This window comes from Erpetoichthys calabaricus, chromosome 3, assembly GCF_900747795.2.
Source record: "Erpetoichthys calabaricus chromosome 3, fErpCal1.3, whole genome shotgun sequence".
In the NCBI taxonomy this organism is placed as follows: Eukaryota; Metazoa; Chordata; class Cladistia; order Polypteriformes; family Polypteridae; genus Erpetoichthys; species Erpetoichthys calabaricus.
Window position 1 is genome coordinate 114,956,983 of NC_041396.2, and position 14,748 is coordinate 114,971,730.

Genomic DNA, 14,748 nt, shown 5'->3' on the forward strand with positions numbered 1-14,748 from the left:
TGATACACACAGACCACCTTTTGACCAAAGCACCACACAACTGCTTCCACTACTCAGGTGTTGAAAAAGCTCCATTAGACACTTAAGGGATCCTCCTTAAATATACAGAGGCACCTTTGTCAGAGTTAAAGGTATTAGCTTTGTTTTCCCAGCAGGCACAGATCATCTGTTTACATCTTACACGTCTGCGTATCAGATGATTTATTCACATCAGTAAGCACACAAACAATTGGTGATGAGCTAAAAACGCATACCTTTACCCGAGTGTTAAAAATATATGACATCAGATCAGATGATACCGGGGATGCAATAGCAGATTACTGAAAGAATTTTTCAATGTTGCGTTTGATGTCAAACTATTGTCACCAAAATGATGACCATTTAAGAAGACGCCAATTTTTATCATGAACGTAAGGGGGGGAAAAAAAAAAAAAAAAAAACAGCACTAAGCAACATTTGTTCCATATAGCTTAAATTAAAACGTTAATTTAAACAAAATTAATGTACTAAGCTAACTGATAAAGGTTACAGATGTTCAAAGGAAAAAAAGATTTTTTATCGGATTTGCTCCCGAAACAAAGCTAACTGGTAAAAGTTAATTCAAGTCAAAACTTATCTGGCACAGAAAATGTAAACCCTTACCAACAGTGGAGATGGAGTGGAAAAATATGGTATCCGTGGTGGTGTCATCAATGACTGGAATCTGCTGGGCCGTTGTTTCTGTGCAAAGGCAGAAATAGGCATTGTTTCATGGGGCTCATTGCTCTAGAGACAAGGGGGATAAAGCAGAAATATGTATGTAAAAAACATAAAACTACAATATAAAAACAGGACTGCCATAAAGGGAAAAAATCAGGATGATTAAGAAAATGTAAGTAAATACCAAATACCAATATAAACTGTGAGAGATAGATACTCCCCAAAATAAACACAGCACAAACATGTAAAATATTGCGAATGACTGAATCTTGCATGTAACAAACACTCCCAGAACGCTGCTATGGGAGGTTCTGAAATGTTGTTGAAAGACAACAAATGATTTAAAATCATATGCATTTATACAGTATTTAATTAACTTGCGATGTATATTTGAGTTAAATTCCTTTTAAGTTCCTCTGTGAACTATACAAAACTACTTACAAGAACTTCGTAGTCAGGAACTGTGTGCGTCCCCAAGCCATTTCGATCAAATGTTACACGGTAAGTTGCAGCAATTGTGTCAACAGCATCAATCTGTCCAGTAAACAATCCATCATGAACACCTCTTAATCGAGCTAAAATAAAACAAAAATTAAACAAGAATAATTTAAACCATCTTACCTGCATATGTGAACATTTTTTTTTTTTTTTTAAATCTGTATTATTCCCTTTTAAGCAATTACAACACCACTAGTTTTATTTCTAAAGCACATTTTCATACAAGGAATGTAGCTGAAAGCTTTTTACTCAATATAAAAGAAGAATTGCAAGAGAAAAAACCCAGCAAATTAGAAATATATGTTATATATAACTAAACTAAATAATGTATATAAAATAATTCTAAAGAATCAATAACAGATGAATGTACAAGCGGTAAAATCCTAATTTGAAGGTAAATTTTTTATGTTCGTTAAGATAGTTCCGATCTTATGGACAGATGACCAGGGAGGAAAGAAAAAACAAAAAATTCAGGGGCAAGATGCTGGAGGAAAAAATGTCTACAGGGGTTCCAGGCAAAAAGACTGCCCACTATGCATTCTACCTAAGAAAGGTGCGAAAGTCAGTCTTACTATTTAATCTTTATATTGGTCAATTCGATGCAGTTGGTGATGAAGGCAGAGTATCCACTTTCATTTCATCATCACATACTGCTACTGTGATCAAGTGGTGGTAAAGTAAAAATGTCACATTTACTTCCGTTTTTAACTATTACAGTTTAATGGCATAGATGCTAAAAGAAAATAGTATCTCACCCCTCATATTTTTGTAAATATTTTATTACATCTTTTCATGGGACAACACTGAAGATATGACACTTTGATACAATATAAAGTAGTCAGTGTACAGCTTGTATAACAGTGAAAATTTGTTGTCCCCTCAAAATAACTCTACACACAGCCATTCATGTCTAAACCGCTGGCAACAAAAGTGTGTAAACCCCTACGTGAAAAATGTCCAAATTGTGCCCAAAGTGTCAATATTTTCTGTGCCAAACATTTTCCAGCACTGCCTTAACTCTCTTGGGCATGGAGTTCACTAGAGCTTCACAGGTTGCCACTGGAATCCTCTTCCAGTCCTCCATGACGACATCACGGAGCTGGTGGATGTTAGAGACCTTGCACTCCTCCACCTTCCATTTGAGGATGCCCCATAGATGCTCAATAGGGTTTAGGTCTGGAGACATGCTTGGCCAGTCCAGCACCTTTACCCTTAGTTTCTTTAGCAAGGCAGTGGTCGTCTTGGAGGTATGTTTGGGGTCGTTATGTTGGAATACTGCCCTGTGGCCCAGTTTCCGAAGGGAGGGGATCATGCTCTGCTTCAGTATGTCACATTACATGTTAGCATTTATGGTTCCCTCAATGAACTGTAGCTCCACAGTGCCGGCAGCACTAACCATGACACTCATAACAACCAAGCTTGACTGTAGACAAGACACTTGTCTTTGTACTCCTTACCTGGTTGCCGCCACACACGCTTGACACCATCTGAACCAAATTAGTTTATCTTGGTCTCATCACACCACAGGGCATGGCTCCAGTAATCCATGTCCTTAGTCTGCTTGTCTTCAGCAAACTGTTTGCGGGCTTTCTTGTGCATCATCTTTAGAAGAGGCTTCCTTCTGGGATGACAGCCATGCAGACCAATTTGATGCAGTGTGTGGCGTATTGTCTGAGCACTGACAGGCCGACTCCCCCACCCCTTCAATGTCTGCAGCAATGCTGGCAGCACTCATATGTCTATTTTCAAAAGACAACCTCTGGATAGGACCCTCAGCACGTGCACTCAATCGCTTTGGTTGACCATGGCGAGGCCTGTTCTGAGTGGAACCTGTCCTGTTAAACCGCTGTACGGTCTTGGCAACCGTGCTGCAGCTTAGTTTCAGAGTGTTGACAATCTTCTTATAGTCTAGGCCATCTTTATGTTGAGCAACAAATTCTTTTTTTCAGATCCTCAGTGAGTTCTTTGCCATAAGGTGCCATGTTGAACTTCCAGTGACCAGAATGAGAGGGTGCGAGAGCGATAACACCAAATTTAACACACCTGCTCCCCATTCACACCTGAGACCTTGTAACACTAACGAGTCACATGACACCGGGGAGGGAAAATGGCTAATTGGGCACAATTTGGACATTCTTCACTTAGGGGTGTACTAGGGTGTTTCATTTTTCCAAAGATGTGATTTTCATATGACTTTGCTTACACCCAGAGTCTCAGTGATGTAAAAGATATATATGCCAAATTTCAAGAAGACTGGATAATATTTAGGGGTTGCACACATTGATCACTTTTCTTTCAAACTAGTGAAATTTCTAATATTGAAGTGCTTTGTACTAATGGCTTACACCCCGAGTCTCAGTGATGTAAAAGATATATATGCCAAATTTCAAGAAGATTGGATAATATTTAGGGGTTGCACACATTGATCACTTTTCTTTCAAACTAGTGAAATTTCTAATATTGAAGTGCTTTGTACTAATGGGCTTCTCATGTATTTCTTTCATTTGTTGCAGGTAATTGAACTTTAAAATGGGAACCAAAAGTGGAATTTGGCTGCTATAAAAGGTGCCTAGTGGTGAGTTTTTAGGAGCTCGGCTCCCTTCAAAAGGAACAAGTACTTTTAGTTTTTATTTACCATGACAAGGAAATGAAAGAAACACTTTCGGATGCTGCTAAATCTACCAGTACTAAACTACAGGAAGTGTGGAGGAAAGCAAATATCCCTGTTAAGACGGAGGAGAACATCCATGCTGGTATACAGAAGCTGTACAAAGAATACCAAAATCTGGGTAAAGAGAAATCGAGAAACACGGAAAAAGCAAATGTGAAACGGCAGATTTGGAAAGGTGATCTCGTCGAGTTTTTTGACATTTCCCGGCAAAATGTGATGGACATGACTAGCATATCACAAGAAGATAAAGAATTTCTTAGGTCACAAAGAGAAGATCGTATGAGTTCGTCAATGAGTGGAGTAGACAAGGTTTTCGCCTTGAAAATAAGAACTAAGTGTACAAAAGAAGAAAAAAAGGATTCATATAAGAATAAACATTACAAAGCTATTGCTGAAATCAATAAGACAGTTATACTGGAAGATTCATCTCTATCATCATCAGCACCTAGTGACGAAGAGGCCGAGTTTTCGCCTCCAGCAACGAAAAAATTACGTTCAAGTCCTAGATTAAAACCTCTTGATCAGACACTCGCGTCTACTTGGGATCGAGAACAGCTCTCTATTCGACAAGCAAGTACTTCATTTATAGCAACTGCAAAGAGCCTTGGCCACGATGTTTCAAAGATTTCCGTATCTCCATCTACCGTTTACCGAGCTCGGGCGATCAATAGAAGTAAAATGGCAAAGAAAATCGAAGATTCACTCTCTGAAAATCCTCCTCATTTGGTCTTGCATTGGGATAGTAAACTGTTGCCCTCAGTTGCCCATGGGAGTGTCAAAACTTTGGAAGATAGAGTTGCAGTTCTAGTGACTGGCAAAGATTTTGAGCATTTGCTTGGCGTACCTGTTGCCCTGAAAGGCACTGGTGAGCAGATGGCTGAAGAAGTTATTCGGGAAGTGGACCGATTTGGGCTACGTGACAATATCATTGGTATATCTTTTGATACTACAGCATCTAATACAGGACTGATCCAAGGGGCATGTACCAGAATTGAAAGGGAATTCGGACAGACACTGTTGTGGTTGGCTTGCCATCATCACACCCATGAACTAATATTGAAAGGAGTGTTTGAGGAGTGTTGTGGCATACCATCAAGTGGTCCTGACATCCAGATTTTTTGGAAGGTCCAAAGTCTGTGGGCTTCACTTGATAAGAAGTCATATACGACAATGCTGGATGAAGAAAGTCCGTTCAAGGCTTTCTAGAAGAACGAGTGAAGATGGTTAACTACATCCAAAATGTCCTAAAAGACGGAAGTCATCCAAGAGAAGACTACAAAGAGTTATTACAACTCTCACTCCTGTACTTAGGAGGTTGGTCTAAAAACGACTTCAGTTTCAGGATCCCAGGGGCTCTGCATCAAGCAAGGTGGATGGCAAAGGCAATATATGCACTTAAAATTGTCCTCTTCACTAAACAGTTGAATATTCCTCAACGAGAATTGAAAGGAATGAAACGGGTTGCACATTTTGTCAGCCTCATATATGTTCGCTTTTGGCACGAGGCAATTGTCGATGGGCTCCAAAGAATGATTTGGATATGCTACAGCTTCTGAGCACTTACCCAGATGCAGACATCAAAAAAGTGCTCTCACAGTTGCTAAGAGACACCTTTGGTATCTGTCAGAAACAAACGTAGGATTGGCATTTTTGGACGAACGTATTACTCAGGCTGAAAAGGAAAATAACTAAAAATTTAGAAACCAAACCTGTAAAGAAAAAGGAAATGAATCGATTAGAGGGTAAAAACCTAGTTTTTGAAGGAAAAGACCTGAGCCATTTCGTTACTAATAAAGCAGAGACGTTCTTTGAATTGTTTGGTATCCACGACGTGACAGAATACTGCAGTGATTCTCTAAGAAGCCACGTGAACGCTCTTAAGGTGGTCAAGGATACCGCAGAAAGAGGAATTGCTCTGATAAAAAAGTTTAACAAATCGGTCAGGGACGAACAACAAAAACAATTCTTGTTGAGGGTAGTCAAGCATCACAGAAAAGTCGTCACCAAGTGAACAAAAGAAGGGATTGCATCGTTCAAAGTTGATTAATATAACACGTTTTGCATACTACCTATTAATCTTAGGTGTCTAGTTTTAATATTTTAAGTTTGTGATTTCTAGTTTTCCTAATAAAAGTAATTAACATTGAAAAATCGTATTGTTTGCCTACTTTTACAAAACTGATCAAAGTGTGCAACCTCTAAATATTATCCAATCTTCTTGAAATTTGGCATATATATCTTTTATATCACTGAGACTCGGGGCGTAAGCAAAGACTGCAAAAATTTTACATTTTATTTTTTGCCTTAGAAAATGAAACACCCTAGGGTGTACTTACTTTTGTTGCCAGAGGTTTAGACATGAATGGCTGTGTGTGGAGTTATTTTGAGGGGACAGCATATTTACACTGTTATACAAGCTGTACATTGACTACTTTACATTGTATCAAAGTGTCATATCTTCAGTGTTGTCCCATGAAAAGATATATTTACAAAAATGTGAAGGGTGTAATCACTTTTGTGAGATACTGTAGATGCTAAAAGAAAAACCTCTTTGCCAGATGGAATGCAAGTTAAGATCTTTGGTAATCTATCTCCTACAATAAGTAAAAAGTAAATCCACAGCAAAAGATTAATCATAGGTTCAACCTGCTCTTCTTTGTCTTGATTGGCAAGTGACTGAACCATCATGTAAAGCAGACTAAATAGTGCTGGCATTAGAAGAAATATGGAAAATGTGCCATGTGGAAAGAAACAATTTTTAAATGATAAAAAGGCAATTTTGAAATTAATTCATTAAAATAATGACTGAAGTAGGCAAGTATGTACACCGTTAATGTATGCATACCGGCACTTCTCACAACTGACGTTCCACTTTTGCTCGCTTCAGCAGCACAGATCTCTAAGGCAGCACCCCATGACCCAAACCCCCGAATAGTTTCTGTATATCAGCAAACTAGGCTCTCCAAGGTGCATTCAGGCAACAAGACCAATGGAGTTTTGTGGCAGAAAGGGTCTCAGGTACACACTCTTTCTCATCCACTGTACTTTATGAGCTCATTCTGTGTCCATCTTTCTTGGGGGTCTAATCTGACATGGTTACAAGATATTTAAATTCGTACAATCAGATTAAATAAGTTTTAGATATTGGTAGACTAAGGTAGAATAATGCACAATGGAGAACAAAGACTTAAACAATTAATAATAAATGCATAATATTAATCAGTAGTAGAAAGCTATTGTTTCACATAGAGTATCAATACTTGCCCAATAAAACAAAGACACTCAACCTTCACAATTGACAGAATTATTTTCCTCATTTCTTGACCTGTAATTGTATGTAACCTGTATTACCATGGAATTTGTGAATCAGTTTCTTTAACACATCCTAGCCATGTATCTTCATCTCCAGATGTTGAGAGACCAGGTTCAGGATCGGGAGGGTCTGATTAGTCACTACTGGAAAAGTCAGACTGACGGATTTATTTGTTTTCAGGTGTGAAATTTGATAGTCTCACACAGCAGTTTCTGCAGATGTGCTGACCTGATCTTAAATTGAGACTTGGTTGATCCTGTATTGCTGTCTCAGGCACATCTATTAAAAGCACGGGTTATCTCCTTGAGATGACATTTGAAAGAGTCATTAAGATAGAGTCTAAACAATTTCTCTACCAAACCATCCATCGTCTCCCGCTTATCCGAGGTCGGGTCGTGGGGGCAGCAGCTTGAGCAGAGATGCCCAGACTTCCCTCTCCCCAGCCACTTCTAGCTCTTCCGGGAGAATCCCAAGGCGTTCCCAGGCCAGTCGAGAGACATAGTCCCTCCAGCGTGTCCTGGGTCTTCCCCACGGCCTCCTCCCGGTTAGACGTGCCCGGAACACCTCACCAGGGAGGCATCCTGATCAGATGCCCGAGCCACATCATCTGACTCCTCTCGATGCGGAGGAGCAGCGGCTCTACTCTGAGCCCCTCCTGGATGACTGAGCTTCTCACCCTATCTTTAAGGGAAAGCCCAGACACCCTGCGGAGGAAACTCATTTCAGCCGCTTGTATTCGTATTTCTCTACCAAACACATTATGAAAATGTATGCTGCTGCAGGAAAGACAAATGTTTTTACCTCCACTAGGTAATTGACGGCATCTGTTATTGACTGATTAAACTAGACCAATTTATACACCTCACAACACTGATTAATGCAGGGCAGAATACTGGCATTTATTAGCCATTATTGGAATGGTACCTTTCACAGCAGCCATTTTGACATGAAATAGTATGGCAAGCACAGGTGTCACTAATGACATTGAAATTGAATAGAAGCTTCATTAGTGTAGTATAATTGGGACCTTAATGTCATTACTTACACCTGTGTTTGCAATACTGTTCCATGTCAATATGGCTGCTATAGAAAATGCCCATTAGGGATATGAAGCCACCTATAAATAATGATAGCTCAGCAATGACTCAAAAACCAAAGACCAAGTTTTCTAATGTTCATGACATAAGCTAGCTCATAGGTTCCCAACCTTTATTGGGTCAGGGCCCACTTTTTCAAAAAGTGATTTGATAGCGCCCCCCCCACCCCACCCCCCTTGGGTGAACTATACTATTTATTGAAAAACAAGGACGATTTTTAAAATTTTATTAGACGATATTAACAATATTGGTGTATTGCTCAAAGTATGATTAAAAAATATATATAAAAAAATGAATATTAGTGAGATGGCTGAGTTTGGTGTAAGGACACAAATTTTTCAATGTTTGGTGCCATTTTTGTCATCAGCAATCTTAAATCGCCGCATTACACTATTGACAATCTGTTTATTTTCTTTGTTAATAGATTGTTGATCATGCTAAATCAAAATCTCTTTTGGCTAAACATGATGATGGGAGACTTGTTGATCGTCTAATTTGTGTTACCATCAGGGAAAAGTAGTGTTTCTTCCCAATGAAGAGGCGTATCTGGGATAAATAAAAGATTTGTTGTTTGGTGAAAGTGAAATCCACATATGCGAGCGACAGAGACCCAAAGTTGCTGGTGCATAGAGCAGGCCGGGAGGGTTGGCGAGTAAAGCCCACTAGTTTTTAATAAGTATGTCCACGTAAGTTTTCCTTTGAATGTGATCTGTAGGTACCACACTGTAATTTTAGGTTTACACTTGCTCTTAAGCAATTCCAAAACAAGCTGGTATTGATAAGAAAAACTTCTCACATATTTATAGTAATGTTTAATGAACCTGTCAAAACATGCATAGATTCGGTCCTCTGCACATGCGTTAATCTTGTAAGGACTTGCATGATCTGAGAATGCATGACTTGTGCAAACTTGTAAATATAATGTACCAATGTTGTACCTACTATTTAATACGGACGGATCTTTCTTAATGGACACTGAATAATTGGTTGAAACATGCGTTCGATGATTTTTAGTGTTAAACTTTTCAGCGCGTTCTTGTTCCCAACGCCCCCTTAATATGTCTTGGACCAGAAATGCCCCCTTAGATTTCTTCAGCACCACCGCCCCCGTTGGGAACCTTAGAGCGAACTTTAGGAAAGAAAAAAAGAAAAAAAAAAAAAAAACCTGACCAATTTTAAAATAGGTTTTATTCATTATTTTAACATAAATCACTCATAACATGATAGTTTTTCATTTTTGAGATAGCATAGAATTTATGCAAAATATAGAGCAGAAAAAGTGTTATAAAACAATATAAGAACCATTTCAATACAGCTTATATGTAGGGAGATAGAGCAAGTTTAACACTAGAATTACCAGAGCCTACAAAAAAAACTCGTAGATCCAGCCCACCTTAAATCCATTCGCACCTCTCCGTCAGCGCCTTTTGTCCTATACTTGTGCCGATAAAGACAAGCAACCTACTATTCCATCCCCCTACAGCCGCAGAATGTGCACAAAGTTCTCCCAGCTCATGCCTTGATTGATTATCTGGGAGTGAAGTGCTGGAGTTTTAGAGTGGAAAAAATAGATCATTATTTGGAACACATGAAATGCATAATAATCTGCGTAAACACATTGTTAAAACAAATGTTTTTCATATTTTAGTAGTAAATGACAAAATGTTGGCATAAACTATATAATGTGTGAAGCCTTAAGTCAAAAGATCAAATAAACTGCTTCCGTGGCGAAGTGGTAAGATTTGTTGACTTGTGATCAAGAGTTCCCAGTTCAATCCCGACTACCTCTTATATTTGCCGTTTTCAGTAGTGAGCTGCTTTTACTGTTATCATACAGTGCACACATACATTTGGTTTGCGTCTGTAACAGACGGTGTACATTTATAGTACTTGTGAAAGTTAGTTTTATTTTCACTTTTATTTCTCTCAGTCACGATCACAATACATACTACCCCCCCCACCCAGGGATTTGACACGGTTACTTTTTATTTGAATCTGGGAATAACTGTAGATGTGAGTGGTGTTTTGAGGCAATGGAACTGGACATTCTATGATCTGCAGGGATAAAAGCTGACACACAAACACTGGTGAATCTGCCTTCTCCATATCTCACCGTCACTTGATTTTTTTTTTTTATTATTATTGTTTTATTGAGTGTTCCTGCTCATGCTGAATTAGTATGCACCTTATGGTCTATGATGTCAAAGATGCACTGACAAAAAAACACACATATTTGGAATTATTCATTTTATGACCTGTATAGAACATTTTGGAAAACATTGTGGCACGGATGCAACATTATTCATATTATTCATGTTCATTCGCATAACATATTGCGCTTGTAATCAGTGACCGCATGTTGTTCCCCCCCCCCCCCCCCCGATCTTGCCAGTGTCCACTTTTGGGTGCACAGTGCTGTTTCTTTTGTACTCCAGGACATGCAGAGGAAAGAATAGTACAGAGAGGTAAGTTCAGCGCTATATTAAATCTTCAAATTCAAATGTTAACAGTTCATACACAAGCAAGGACCGTCCTTCCTACATTTACGACATGTGTACCTGTTGCAATGCGCACACTTCTCTCTATGCTGTAGTTTCTATTACACACCTGAAAGAAAGAGAATATATGTGACATTTTGAAGAAATCATTTTATGATCTGAATACATGCTTCCGTTAGGTCAGATTATCTCAGGGCACAACGTGAGCTACCACAGCTATGCTGATGACACACAGCTGTACCTATCAATAGCACCCGATGACCCTGATTCCCTTGATTCACTAACACAATATCTTACTTGTATTTCTGAATGGATGAACAGTAATTTTCTAAAGCTAAATAAAGAGGTAAAACTGAAATTTTAGTGATTGGCAATAATGAATACAATGAGGCTATTAGAAATAAACTGGATGCATTAGGATTAAAAGTCAAGACGGAGATAAAAAGCTTAGGGGTAACTGTTGACTGTAATCTGAATTTTAAATCGCATATTCATCAGACCACTAGGACAGCATATTTTCACTTAACATAGCAAACGTTAGTCCTCTTATATCATTGAAAGATGCAGAGAAATTAGTTCACGCGTTTGTTTTCAGTCGACTAGATTACTGTAACGCACTCTTCTCAGGACTAACCAAAAAAGGCAAATCATTTGTAACTACTAGTGCAGAATGCAGCTGCTAGAATCCTAACTAGGAATAGAAAATCCGAGCACATTTCTCCAGTTTTGATGTCACTACACTGGTTACCTGTGTCATTCAGGATTGACTTTAAAATTCTGCTTATGGTTTATAAAGCCTTAAATAATCTTGCCCCATCTTGTATATTGGAATGTCTGACATTTTATATTCCAAATCGTAACCTTTAGATCCTCAAATGAGTGTCTCCTTAGAATTCCAAGAGCAAAACTTAAAAGAAGTGGTGAGGCGGCCTTCTGCTGTTATGCACCTAAAATCTGGAATAGCCTGCCAATAGGAATTCACCAGGCTAATACAGTGGAGCACTTTAAAAAAAACTGCTGAAAACACATTATTTTAACATGGCTTTCTCATAACTTCACTTTAATTTAATCCTGATACTCTGTATATTCAATTCATTATAATAACTATTCATGGTGGCTCTAAAATCCGTACTAACCCCTACTCTCTCTTCTGTTTCTTTTTCCGGTTTCTTTGTGGTGGCAGCTTGCGCCACCACCATCTATTCAAAGCAACGTTATGTTCCAACATTGATGGATTAAAAGCCAGAAGTCTGCATGACCATCATCATCAAGTCCTTCCATGAGAACGCTAAATACAAAGAGTACTCTTTCATTTTTGTTAGGTAGAATGCCCAGAGGGGACTGGGCGGTCTCGTGGCCTAGAACCCCTGCAGATTTTATTTTTTTCTCCAGCCGTCTGGAGTTTATTTTTTGTTTTTTCTGTCCTCCCTGGCCATCAGACCTTACTCTTATTCTATGTTAATTAATGTCTTATTTTAATTTCTTACTTTGTCTTTTATTTTTCTTTTCTTCATTATGTAAAGCACTTTGAGCTACTTTTTTCGCATGAAAATGTGCTATATAAATAAATGTTCTTGAATAGTACCAATCAGAAAACATCTTCACACTAATGCAATATTATTTGAAAACGAACAGCGTCAGATCGGGTGTGAATTTATGCAGCTCACTACTGAAAACGGCAAATATAGGTGGTAGTCTGGATCGAACCGGGGACTCTTGATCACAAGTCAGCAAATCTTACCGCTACACCATGGAAGCTGTTGTCTTATCCTTGAACCTTTTGTGAAAGTGTTTATTTGATCTTTGGATTTCAGGCTTCACACATTATATAGTTTATGCCAACATTTTGTCATTTATTACTAAAATATGAAAAACGTTTGTTTTAACAATGTGTTTACACAGATTATTGTAGAAACGGAACACACATGAAATGCATGTGTTCCAAACAAATATCTATTATTTCCACTCTAAAACTCCAGCACTTCACTCCCAGATAATCAATCAAGGCATGAGTTCAGAGAACTTTGTACACGTTCTGCGGCGGTGGAGGGATTGAATAGTAGGCTGCTTGCCTTTATTGGCATATTTTCAGGACAAAAGACGCTGACGGAGAGGTGCGAACGGATTTAAGGTGGGCTGGACCTACGAGTTTTTTCGTTGGCTCTGGTAATTCTAGTGTTAAGTCACAACCCCTTCCCCTCCCCCACACCCCCTAAATAAGTTAAAACTTTGTAAACTTAAAACTCCCTTAATACTGATTCAAGAAGTGCAATTTCAGCTCCATGGGTTACTCATATGACCAAATCATCATAACATGTTTCATTAAAATCTGTGATGAGTTCCAAAAGTGTAATGATTTGACATAATAGAATTACCCTGTTATACACAATCATGCAGTGTTACTACTGTTAGCAGCAACCGAGATACAAGATAATGCTCCACTTCACAGGATTGACTTTGCATTAGTAAGGAGCCCTGATCAGATGGTGCAATATTTTGTGAGGCCTTGACTTAACGTTTGGGAATCCATGATCAAAGCTATTCCATTAGAAATAGCTAGGAAAGAAAAAACACATGACAATTGATTTTTAGGGTAAGGCGATATGGACAATTATAATTATTTTGACCCAAAATGTGATATTCTACATTTCTCAATATGTTCTCAAATCACTTTAAAGTCTGAAGTATCACATAGACACGTATATACGTATGTTCTTTTTACAGCCTAAAACCTTGTGTATTTTGTAACAATAATGACATGAACTCTTGGCAAAGAAAACTGCTTTATTCCCCCTCAGAATTTAACAATTTCACGAATAACTCTGCCTCAAGGAAATAAAGTACAAAAAACAAGAATGTGTGGAAAATAAAACAGAACAAGAATTTTTCTTATATTTGAGTTTCCATTTTACTGTATGTATTTCATTTGATACCTTGCTGGAATCTGTGTGTCAGTCAGTAAATATGGCTCTGTCCCTCTCCCTTTTTTTTTTGTTTTTTTTTTTTAAATAGGAAAAGACAAAGCTCTTGATTCATTACCGCACAAATACAAATCATAATACATGTACATATATTATACATGTATTGTTTGATAATTTACACCAATTGTAATGGTTCCAGATTATGCATTTGCATATACTGTACATAATTTATCCATAGTCTGTAATAATCTGTATGTGTGGGTTATTTATTTTATAACATTCCCCAGCAAATTAATGAACTGTTTTTGTGGTTGGACAATTCACATTTTTCATCCAGTGTTCCTAATAGCTTCTTGACTCTACCTACAGCAGGGGTTTTTAAACATTTGAATCTGAGAACCCAAGTACTGGGAGCCAACAAGAGTATTACAGTCTTAAAATCACACCGACACCATAGACAGACAAAATAATAATGGGCGTACCATAAAAAACACAACACATTTTTGTTTTATTTCAAGGATATTTCTCACACAGTTATTACTAAAACATTGTTGTTAATACAATAATTATCATTCAAAACACGGAAAACATTTTTCTGAGGTAAATCACTGTCAGTATAAATGCTTAGTGTAAGCTTTAGTAAAGCGGAGAGAAAATAAATTTGGAGTGGATATGTTGATCTTTTTGAACGGTTGTATGAACGATCACTTAACTTAGTTCCCTGATTTATGATGCTGGTTAAGGAATAAACTAGTCAAAAAACAAGTGTTGTTTATCTTGTCTTAAATAACTTTTTTTTCCCCTCCAAATGAGCTTTACCATTATTAATACATGTTCAAAGATAGTGCAACATATCCTACTTTTCATTTAACCAAATAAAAAAGAAGCTGTATTATTCCTAAAATATGTATGCACTATTTGTATTTTATATGGTCACACGTAGGGCTAGGTTATTGTACCATGTTAGCCATTATGGACACAATGATAAGTCAAGAAAAATGACACCTTTTATTGGCTGACTAAAAAAAGATTACAATATGCAAGCTTTTGG

General features: G+C 37.9%; 1 protein-coding gene across 3 annotated transcripts in view; it reads right to left on the reverse strand.

The window, feature by feature from the left end:
* Positions 1–14,748, reverse strand: part of lin9 (lin-9 DREAM MuvB core complex component) — a 322,562-nt gene that overhangs the window by 106,813 nt on the left and 201,001 nt on the right. For all 3 annotated transcript variants that reach the window (XM_051924272.1, XM_028797293.2, XM_051924273.1), the window contains exons 8-9: positions 1,141–1,274; positions 643–765 (exon numbers count right to left, since the gene is read on the reverse strand). In XM_051924272.1, coding sequence (XP_051780232.1) covers positions 643–765; positions 1,141–1,274 — 257 coding nt within the window. The remainder of the gene's footprint in view (positions 1–642; positions 766–1,140; positions 1,275–14,748) is intronic.